Source organism: Anguilla anguilla, chromosome 3 (genome assembly GCF_013347855.1).
Source record: "Anguilla anguilla isolate fAngAng1 chromosome 3, fAngAng1.pri, whole genome shotgun sequence".
NCBI classification, from domain to species: domain Eukaryota; kingdom Metazoa; phylum Chordata; class Actinopteri; order Anguilliformes; family Anguillidae; genus Anguilla; species Anguilla anguilla.
The window spans coordinates 23,803,350-23,815,492 of record NC_049203.1 but is presented as its reverse complement, the minus strand read 5'-3'; the positions used below and the strand labels follow the sequence as shown (position 1 = coordinate 23,815,492).

At 40.6% G+C, this 12,143-nt stretch overlaps 1 protein-coding gene across 4 annotated transcripts in view; it reads right to left on the bottom strand.

Moving 5' to 3' along the window:
* Positions 1-12,143, bottom strand: part of LOC118222945 (Krueppel-like factor 12) — a 52,820-nt gene that overhangs the window by 6,543 nt on the left and 34,134 nt on the right. For all 4 annotated transcript variants that reach the window (XM_035408898.1, XM_035408896.1, XM_035408897.1 and 1 more), the window contains exons 4-5: positions 8,605-8,740; positions 506-663 (exon numbers count right to left, since the gene is read on the bottom strand). In XM_035408898.1, the coding sequence (XP_035264789.1) occupies positions 506-663; positions 8,605-8,740 (294 nt within the window). The remainder of the gene's footprint in view (positions 1-505; positions 664-8,604; positions 8,741-12,143) is intronic.

Here is a 12,143-nt window from a genome sequence, read left to right as displayed (position 1 = left end):
TTTGTCTGTCTGTTAGACATCAGCTAACCAACCTTTAAAAAATAAAGCAAAATCATAATAAAGCATAGTTAAGTCTGTTTGCTTACAGTACAATAGGAATATGTGATGTAATATTATTCGTGTAACCACTATATTAGGTTTCAGGCTCAAATACAGCACAGAAGTTAGTCTGCTTTGACATATTTAAAATGTAATATATTTAAATTCTATTTTTGACATTTAGCTCCTAGACTCCCTGCATACCAGCATTTCAAATAACGTTTTTTTTTTTTTATGAATGCAATGTCAAAGAAAATTAAAAACCAATAAATACATGTTAATACAAACAAAAAACTTTTATTTAGGTCTATATATCGTAAAACATTTTAGATCAACTGTTGGCAGTAAAAACGCAATGCAGAAAAAAAAGTTATATTTGCAATGTTGTGATTTGATGTTTCTGCGCATAAAAATATGAAGTAAAAAAAAAAAAAAAGTATGGTTGTATGGCCGTAGAGGAACTCACCTGTGTGTGTTCGTCGATGTGCTTTCAAATGGGAGCTTTTTGTGTACACCTTATTGCAGCCCTCAAAGTCACACCTGTGGATGCGTCTCTTCTTGGAGTCTGGGGACTCAGATCTTCGAGGACGTCTCAGGCTCTCAATACTGAACGGTGACATGGAACTGCAAAACACCGGGGGGAGAGACAGCAGAATGGGTTATTAATAATGCGAATATTACAAATGTTCACAAGTACTCATTACAGACTAGGCAGTCTTATGAAAGGAAAGTATGAACAAGACTTTGTATAAGTAGTAGGGGAGAATCGCTGTAAATGTAACACTTTTTGGATTTTGCTCATTTACCCCAAAGCTATTTTCCCTAGCACTATGAAATTTTACTTCAAGCAACTTTGACACGTTAGTAGTCATTAACCGTTTCAATTACATTCATAACTTCATCAAGTCGGATACAATCAAAACCAAATTACAAGCAGTCCTAGTCAGTATGACTGTAACAGAGGTGCTGAATAATTGTAACAATATATAAAAATGCCCTATGATGTGCTCATGCAGTTTTTTTGTTTTGCAAACATCACGTTAATTAAGGAATCGCATTTCCAGTGGTTACATCATACCAGCCACATCATCAGCTAACAGTATAATATGTTGAGACTTTACTGATGAAAAAAAATGACACACAAGCAACTTCATAACTTGCCGTGAAGTGAGTTGTGCCATTTGCATGCCATAAATGGATGGTCAGAATTTTGATCAGAATTAGACAATAACAATACTGACAATAATGCCTCGTCTACTGCAAATGCAAACCAAATCTACCTACGGGCAGAAATAAAGTAACCTGAACCTGAAATGTCACCATATGTCATATGTCATATTGAGTGATTTATTCGTGTTGGAATTACAGCCCTTTTAATACACTGTTCCCCTATTTCATAAACAGCCATATCTAAATCACATCAAAATTAATTTTGACAGCGACATACTTATTCACTTATATCACTGACTAGTAATGTCTTCTTTTCAAAGCACACAATTTTAATCTATTCTGTAACATTTTATCCTTACACGAATTAACTTTTCCACAAGATCCACTGCCTGCTTTGCATATTATGGTGCTGAAATAAAATTCTCAAACACAAATTTTCTCTCTGCAAATATGTATCTAATTTAAATAATCAGTTCACCCACTCTGATCAGCAATCTGATGCAGCCTGCTTCAAGAGCTCATCAGTCTTTTGTGCAGCTCTCAAAAGCCTAACACTTAAGAGTGACACTCTGGTTTTTACAATATCCAGCGCTGATAAAAAAATAAAAAATAAAAACGTACATTGTTTTGTCTGTCTCTGACCACTAGAGGGGGTCACTCCATCCCTTTTTGAGAAAGGCATGGCAGACAACTTTCAGTGATAAAATCTGCAATGAATCATGAAAGATTGACAAAGAGAAAAATAGTACTCTTTTAGCCAAATATTTTAATAGTCTTGTTTTTCTTTTTTTAAAGAATGCTTTCTTTTTTTTGAATGAATGTTTTCATGATGCTAAAACAACACAAGGTGAGGTCATTTCTGAGTTTTAGTAACACAAAAAGAATGACACATATGTTTGTTACAGACTGACGTTGATGTGAGCTAGTCATACAGATGCAGTGCATATAATCTGTAGGTAGACTGGCAGGTCTGCATAGACATCTCAGTGATATTTTAATCTCACAGGGGGCACATTAACCATATTAGTGTGGACCCAAAATCCCACTGAGACAAAAAGGACAATGCTCCACACCCCTCTACGCACCTAAAGGTCCACTCAGCTTCTACTAAAGAAATGCCTTAAGATCCACCAGACACACATACAAACACACATGCACACAATGCATACACACACACACATGCACAAACATACGCACACAAATATGTGTAAGCATACACACATGTGCACACACACACCCGCAAACACACGCACACACACACACACACACACACACACACACACACACACACACACAGAACCACAGAACACGCCTATATGCTAAAGCTAAACTAAAAATGCTATTAATGCTCTCCAATAGGAATAGACAGAAATGTAACAGGCCTCCTGAATGTCTGCTGTGCGTTTGTAACACTGCCACATAACGGGCTGCCCACGCTTCTGTTTTCCTACATCAGGAAGACTTTCCCTCGCCCTGCTCTCGTCTGACTGGCACAGAGAGGCGGAGGCAGGGGAGGAGGAGGAGGAGGAGTGTGAGGAACGGGGGTGGTTTCGCAGGGGGCCAGACGGCCCTTCTGGTGAACTGTCTCAACCACACAGCCCACTTCCTGCTTCTCCCTGGCTGCAGGCATCACCTGTTGCTCTTGGCCGTCTGCCACCCTGGGGCCCAGCGGAAATGAGCAAATCCAGCAGAAATGAGGCTGAACTGCGGCTCCCCTCTCCCACAGAGCAAAGGCGAGTGGAGTGGAGGGGCTCAGACTCAGGCAAATGGAAAACGCACACAGAGCTTCGACGATAAGACGGCTAACTCGTATGCATTAAAAGTTCACTGTCTAATTCACATGAAACTTCTTTGTGAATTTGAACTGGTGTGTGGAGTCCAGTTCACCGTGCCGAGTCAAACTCACCTCACACACCAAACCGAGTCAAACTCACACACTGAGCCGAGTCAAATTCCCCTCACACACCAAGCCAAGTCAAACTCACTCGCCGAGCCGAGTCAAACTCACCTCACACACCAAGCCAAGTCAAACTCACACATCGAGTCGAGTCAAACTCACACATCGAGTCGAGTCAAACTCACACACCGAGCCGAATCAAACTCACACACCGAGCCGAGTCAGAGCTCCTACACTAAAAACAGCCAAGCAGGGAAAGTTGCCTGGTGCACATTCTAAGGCTCAAAGAGGGGCAGGGTCAGCAAGTGATTGACAACACTAGTGTTTTTTTTAATTATAATTATTTCTTTTTTTAATTTGAATAATAGGAAAGTGTATACTGTAGGACAGGTTTAAAAAAAAATCTGCACACGCCTGTCCAAACAGCCTGGCTCTCCCCACTAATCCATACAGATAATGATAACCATAATGATAACACCACTACTAGTAATAATATCACTGATTCACTGAAACAAACCCCAAATATAATTAAATAAATAAATATTTAATACAGTGTGGGGTGAGTCTTCCATTGAGGCCACCCCTCTTTTACTCTGTCACTTACTTCTGAGGACTGGAATAGGAGGTAGACAGCTGTTACTTTGGACAGCATAAAGAGAGCACGGCTGCTTACACAACCGATACACACTGCAGACTCTTCCTACAGTATACACACGTATGGTGGGGGATTCATTTTAATATGCAATTTTTTACCATTAGCCGCAGTAAGAGAATCAATATCCAATTACTGCTCACAAGCAGATGAAAATATTTTGCAAAAAACAAATTAAATTAACCTCATCAAATCAATTTTGTCTTGCCATGTGGGTTTGCATTCCTTCGATATGGACTCAGAAAAAATAATACTTATATATATATTAGGGATGTGATGGTATGAAAATCGTACTACTCAATATCACAATTTTCGGTATATCACGGTATCAGGTTTTAAGCTAAAAAATCACACAAAGTTTACAACTCGATCTGTTTATTTATGGACCTGCAGATTTTTTAAACCATTTTAATTGAAAAATAAAACAAAAAATGCAACTGAATAGTTCTCCTTGTACTCCTTGTAATTGTATATTTAAAATAATCAAAATCCTTTTTCCTGAATCCAAAGTGAGCCCACACAGATGAATGAGTTTGCTTTTTGGAGGGATATAATTCTTCATTATGGTCGGTATCAGAATCAGCGTCAGACATCGCAAGTGTTGTAAGGGACGGAAAATGGAGATGCCGTGTAGCTGTATAACAGCAAGCTAGCCAGTGTTGCCAGGTGGGAAATATTAAACTATCGTACCGGAGGCTTACAATGATCGGATTTTGAAGAAAATTATCGTAGGCAGCCAAAAAAGAGAGATCATAGGTGTAAATATGGAATTTCACAAAAATTAGCATATTTATTGTAAGCAACAACCTTGTTTGACACGCCTACTCACATACTTCAGCCAATGAGTGCAATACCAACAGCCACAAAGGGGAGAAAAACATTTGCGTATCACATACGTTACGTGGAAGCAGGCAACTTCCTGGACCCTACTCAAATGAATGGGACTCACACTAAAAAGCCTGGTCTACGGATAATGTCAAATAGCCTACAATTAAATCACAATCACTCAAACATGTAATCGTTATAATTGAGAGCTGTAACGTTGCAATTCATCAGCATGGAAACAACAGTTGTATAAGTCATCAGTGTAGAATTATAATGTTATCCTGTGTCAATGTATTTGATATGCTGTATCAATATTTGTTTGTTCTTGTGAAAGCATGTCTATTTTCAAAACGTCCAAAAAGTCTCTCAGTGCATAGCCTTGCGAGCCAGTCTCTTTTTTCACTTCATTCAACAGAGCCTGGCCGATGCCTTGGCTTTCTAGGCATAAACGAAGGAGGCAACCTTCCCGGTATAGTTGTATTTTCCCAACCAATCAGAGTGTTTTGGCCGGGCGTGGTCTGAAACGTGCACCCGAAAACATTACCGGAGTCAAACTTTTCCACAGACCCATGTCAGTTCGCCACTATTTGGGGAAAATGATTGTATTGATTGTAACGGGCAAACAATCAAAACCATTGCTTCTTCAGGCCATTTTTCTGGCATCAAGCATAATGATTGGCTGGAAAGACCTGTGTTTTTAAACGACTTTGCCTCTAAATACAGATCTAGGATCAGATTTCATTATCTCAATTCAGGTCCAGTATATTATTTAATATCGGTTATTTAGATATTTTATTAGGGTAATGGTTGGAAAAAAATTCCCTGCATGAAAATAGCTTTTGTCACGTGATTTACTATCACGGTATTACGTTACGTTTATGATAGTACTATTTCATATTTGAATTTTACGGTATACCGTCATACCGGTATACCGTCACATCCCTAATATATATATATCATTTTTTATATTTTGCATTTTAAAGTTAAATGATGTGCATTAAAGACACAAACAAAACTGAGATAAAAGGTAGCACCATAAAAGCAAAATGGGAAAAAAAGTAATGAAGCACTGAGTAATGTTTTCAGACGTCAGAGCTCTCTGTTAACCAGTCCATTGAAACTCCGGATCATTGACCGAATCCCGCCGTGACCTCTGGCATCCAGATTCAGTCACTTTCCTTCCTCAGCGGCTAAGCAGGACACAGAGGAAGTGTAACATAGGTTAGGCTCAAATGAGGTTCCTGCCATTCTGGTCTTCTGATTCTTTTTATTGCTGTGCATCATCTGCCATGGAGTTCTGCATGGTTCACCCTGCTCTGTGGATCAGTGGCGACACACTGGCATTACAAGCTCTTCTCTTTCTCTAGACTACCTCACAAATATGGTTTATAAATACATATATAAAATATACACAAATCATTAGATCACATATAGATAGCCAACCATACAGTAGCTGGTGGTGCGTGTGTTTCTGAGATGCTTCCTTTCCAAACATTCACAAGAAATTAACCTGTGATCCCTTATTAATTTGTGCTACACGCATGTGCATGCACACACACACTCACACACACACACCCATGCACACGCACACACCCATGCACACGCACACACACGCGCACACACTCACCTATGTTACGGTCAGATAAACAGGCTAAGGCTGGTTAGCCGAGCAGGCCATCGGTGCATTGGGGTCATAAATAATCAACGAGAGATGAAGTGACAGACTGCCCTGGCTAACTTTCATTCCCCGAGCGTCCATTCTTTCACAAGTCTGCAACCCCTACACTCACCGGTTCTCCCCCTGAACCCGCTCTACCGAGTGGCCCCGGGTCCCTGGGGGCCAGCCAGAAAAAAAAGCTGGAGTCTTCTCTAACAACAGTTCAGCCAGCCATCCCCAAGGGATTCATGAATATGGAGTACATGGGGGGGAGGAGGAGGGGGAACCGGTGTCAAACGCATGCTCCCGGGAGGGGCCCTGACTTATTCATGGGCTTACCTCAGACTGCCCCCTACAAGCTTGCTTTACAACCCCTGCCTCTGCATCAGCTAGATTCTCTTTCTGAATAAACACACGGGTCGGCACCGGTCTGTAGAATGAACGATTCACAACACCGCCATTCAGGTAACAACAAAGAGAAGGGGAGACATCAGCTCTTTCAACAATGTAAAAACAGGCCGATAAAGCATAAACAAACAGAATTACATTTATGAGATTCTCTTAGTGGCCTACACAGCTTAATTTTTTAAGTTTTATTTATACACCCCAATATTTACTATTAAGTATCCTTCAAGAGTACAATGGCATTGCCCAACCTGAGAATCAAATTTTCAATATCTAAGCCAAGAGTAGTTCAAGGTCAAGCAGCTCCAGTTCCCTAACTGGTATACCCTACAGTCACTCCTGAGGAATAGGATATGAGGATACAACAGCAAAAGACGATGAGCAAACATTGAGGGCTTATGAATTGGTTAACCATAAGACAAAGTTGCACACATCACAGCAGAGGCACGGTGGTCATTGTTTTTAAATGCAGCCAAGTCACACAACATTTATACATGATTAGGAATTTTGTCTTAGTAGAGACGGACTTCCAAAATTAATATGTAGTATATCATCTCATAGGGCATAGTATGATATCAAAGTCACATTCATAAATCTATGAATGGAATATAGCAAAGTAAAATGTGATACTAGTGTATCACAATGTTTAAAAAGGCAGAGCAAAAACTCAAAGGCGGAGCAATGTCATTTGCAACATTCATTGAAGAAAAGGACATCCACAGCAAAGTCATTGGATATTTATACGGCTAGCAGTGCTCATAGATGTGAGAACATAAGAATGTCTAATGAGGAGAACATTGCTATTTTGCCTAGCCTTAAGAGAGTATCAGTGTGAAGTGTGTCATGTCTGGCCAAGACACCCACCTGTACTGACTTTCGGGGGAAATTCCTTATGTAACGAACATATATTAGAAAATCTACACACTTACAGAGACAGAGAACAGCAGATAGAGTCTGTATCATGTGTGTATGTTTGTCTGCGCGCGTGTGTGTGAGAGAGAGCGAGACAGTGAAAAGGAAAGGTTAAGAAGTGAAAACTCAGTTAACATTCTATCACTGTACAAATAAATATAAACCAATCTAATTTTCTCAAGCAGCTTGAACATTTCCAATAATGCTCTGCACCCTGCTGTCGCTTGCTGGACATATTGAGCCGAGAAACCCGGCTGGTGTCAGTTCCCAGTTTCAAATTCAAACATGCGCAATATGGACATGCGCTGGACCCGGCCCATCGTCTCCGGTCGCCCTGGCGGGGGCCGTCGCCATGGAGAGCGGAGCCCGCGCCAGGGCCGGTCGCCTGCGGGAACAGGGGTGCCCACATGGGGCACGCGCAGGCACCCCCGGCCGCTTTTGGAAGCCTGAGTGAAATCAGAGTCCGCGGGCCAGGGAGGGTCCGCTTACGCTGAGCGCTAAGCCTGGCCGCCCGCGCGCTCTCAGCGCTCACACCGCCATCTGCCCCCCCAGCCGCAAACCCAGCCCACTCCCCCGACGCTCGGCCTCCAGCGATAACACACAGAGTAAAAGACTGTCCAGTGAGGATTTGCCTTAAGCACACAAACAAAGATATGCACACATCAGTGCGCACACACACGCGCACACGCAGGCACACACGCACACACAAACCACGGAATAATCATCGCTCGCACTAATGCTATTTTAGATGCAGGCATCTATTGGAACTTTTTTTTTTTTTTTTCTGTGTTGGAGGTCTTATTAAGACAGATTAAGACAGGTCATATGCTAAAAAAACGACCAAAACATGGCAACTTTTGCAACCCAGCTTAATGAGACTGAAATATTGTGCAGTAACTTAAAGCTCCTATTCTTACACAAAAGCAGCTCATACCGATGCCATAATCCCTTGAAAAAAAAAAACCCCATAGAAACAGGAAAAGCTATTCGAGTCTGAATATCAAAAAAAGGAAAAAGCCCAACGGGGAAAAAGAGAGTGGCACTCACTCTTGCACGGCCCTGGCTATGGAGAGAGCAGTGGAACCTGTTTCATTAACACTGTCCAAGGTCACATTTGGCAGGTCGTCATCATCACTGTCGCTTTTGATTTGTCTCGGCGACAAGCCATTAGGGTCCATTTTCCCTGCCGCAGAAGAGACAACAAAAGGAGAAATTAGTCAAACAGCGTGAGGGCTAAACCTGAACGGGGCAATGAGTCACACATTAAGGTCTCAAGACAAAGGATGAAAGCTTCTCTGAACTCCATTACAGGATGTATTCCTGTGGAATCACAGGTAGAGTACAAAACCACAGAAATGAACTCTGGCCAGTCAGGAACGTAATAACATAGGATACCTCCCAGATGTGCTTAAAGTGTATCTTAGTTTAAGTGTCCCTCATATCCTCCAAGCAATTCTCTTAAGTTCAATGACCATATACTCTACTATGCTGAAACCTACCGTACGAGGGACATTCAATAATACTATAAAATTGTATTTCTTTTTAATTTTCATAGCAACTGTTTTTTGTCATCCAAGACTTTTGTATTATGTAATACTTTTTCCAGGTCTTAGGAGGATATAATATAGGCTACACCCATATTACATGAAATGGACATACAGTCTAAAAGTTACTTTTTCCAACACACTCTAGGAAAATTGTGCTGATGGATCCAAATATAAAAGATACTTTACAAAATACATATAAAAAATAAAGCTTTTTGCAGCAGTTCTGGAGCTGGAGCAAATAACTATTTGTGCCACTTCAGATCATAAATTCAATGATCAATATTCAAAACAAAATTTTTGATCATCACATTTGAAAATTCTCAAAGAGATCTGCAGGGGTGCTTTAAAATTTTACTGCGATCTTATGACTCAAATTAAATTCAAATGAAATTCAACTTCCTTTTTATATTGCGCTGTTCAGGCCAAAGTGTTCCAAGGCACGCAACAGTAAAAAATAAAAAATACAAGCAAAACAAATTTCAGTCAGCCATATACAGATTACATTTGGGATTTATTTCAGAATGATTTGAGCCAAGTCTCCTGTGCAGTAGGTCGATCCTCGCAGCAGATATAAATGATCTTCGCAGACCAGGCCTGTGAGGGAGGAACAGCCAGTAGACTGTCACACACTGAGCCACCAGACTACTCCTCCCCCATGCTGTCGAAGGCCTGTCAGCCCCCACCCTTGGTTATCAGCCCGAGGAGGGGGTGGCATGTCCTGAGGCTGTGCCAAAGTATAGAGCCGTTTCCTACAGCCGGGGGCGTACTTCGGCACAATCACCAGCTTCCTCCGCCCGCGCACCACCCAAAGAAAACAACGCCCAAGAATCGCGTAACTTCCATGTGTGTTGGGTAAGGACGGTACCTGACCATTGATTTAGATACCAGCAGAGTTCGGCATATCCGGCTAAGCCAGACTCTCCTATATTCTACTCCCTATGCTCTACAGAATATGCCCTATGCCCTTGTGTCCCAGAGAGACTAATTCTTTATGAGATACTCAGTCCAGAGAGCTAGCTTTTTCTATCTCTGATTTCTTTTCAATGCATTGGCTTCTTCAGCTCTGTGTTCCCTTAAGCATCAAAAGCTTCCATGTAAATGAGAGTGTGTCACAGTGCCCATTCAGAAGGTACTATGAGAGAATGCATCCATGAGAATATATGTGAGGTAAATCATATAACTGCTGCAGGAATTCTGTTACAAGAATAGAAAATTACATAAGTAACATGCTGTTTGTAGTCATTTTTTTATCTGGAAAACAGCATAAAGAATGGATATATGCTTCCAGTTGTATGCATACATATTTTACTACTATTAAAAAATAAACATTGAATTGATACATCATTTTTCAATAAAAGGCCAACCAAGAAACCCAAAGAACGATGCTAGCATAGATCATACTAACATACACATAGCATCTGCGTTTGGTGACACTATACAGAAAGCTAAATTTCTTTTAATATTTAGTTCTCTTTCACAAATGAAATTAGCTGTTTTTCTTGAATAGAATGTTCAGCAGCATACCTTTCAGTGATTCACTGTCCTTCAGTAAGTCCTTGATCTGCTTATAGCTGTATTCTATCCATTCTATTCGATTCACTGTTTCTTGCTTTGCTAATTGCTAATATCAATGGATTGCAATTTCGTACCTTCCCTACCTGTCAGCTCACCTTCCACACTGAGATGTGGTTCGTCTCCCTATGGGCCCTGATTACTTTTCTGAGGAAGGGGGTAGGAGCTGGCAGCCATGTCACCAGGATTCTTCCTGGCAGTCTCACCTGGTTCCTGCTCGCCTGTCAGCATGTCTGTCTGACCTAGTCATTGGCTTTCGATGAATTTCGCAAGCAACCCCATCGATTCAGAAGCACTCATCTCGACAGTTGTCAGTGCTATAATTTCCGTGTCAATGTAGACAAGCTGAAGTGTACCAGCAGCACACTGTGTTCTCATAGCTCACTCATTGTTCCATCCTAATTACAGATTACCAGTTTTCATGGAGTCAGAAATATCAGATGTCACCACATAAACTGAATTTAAACTGAAAATCATTCATAAATTCTTGAACCCTACCAACTAAGGTCAGATCCAAAAGCATTGTTTCAAGAATTATATTAGCTAATTTAATCAATTTTGTTCATGGAATATTGAAGCATGTGAGGACAAAAATTGAGTTATTTCTTAAAAGTTGACTGCACATAATACAATACAATATGAATGTCTTTATCAACAAAAACACATTTTGGCTCTATTGAAGTAGTGAAAAAAAATAAGAAATTGTTTCAATTATTCCCTGTAGAAGATTCTAGATGGATTTCTCAGTAGGGAAGAAGAGTAGAGTGTGGTCAGAGATCTTAAACTCAGTTTGAAAGATAGAGGCTTTCTGTATCATAGTGTTGGAGGGCTTGAGCTTTTGTGCGCTGGAGAGAAAAGTCCTGTTGGTGAGACTGAATACGATATCCTACTGCAGTCTTTATCCAACTGCAGCACAACTGTGACCCATTCCCTGCCACTGAAGTACATTGTATGGACTGATAGTCCACACCATTCGACAACTCCTCCAGAGAGAGATTAATCAGTTGCATAAAAAAACCTCCAGCTATTCTGTAGCACTGAGATCCCTGAAAACTGAAGGAAAAAAAAAAAAAACCTCACTAAAACAGAATAGAATAAGGTTCAGACTGAAATGTACATTTGAAATGATTACACCTCTCTATATAATGACAGCACTTACAGAGACCATTATACTTGAAATGTTGTCCTAACCATTTTTTTTTAAATAAAATTTCCAGCATTAAATAACGCAAGCCCATAATTTAATTTGCCATATCTTCTTGTGTGAAAACCACATTCTAATGTCATGATTATATAAACTGGAAACCAGTGACAGTTTGATGTGAGTAGGATTACACACAGTACATTGGATATCATTACCTCATCGCGCAGGGGCATTCACACCTAATTACCATGAACCCAGCTGGTATATGCAAAGTTTTTGCCAGTCACACATCTTTTAATACACATAAAGTTTTATATACAGAA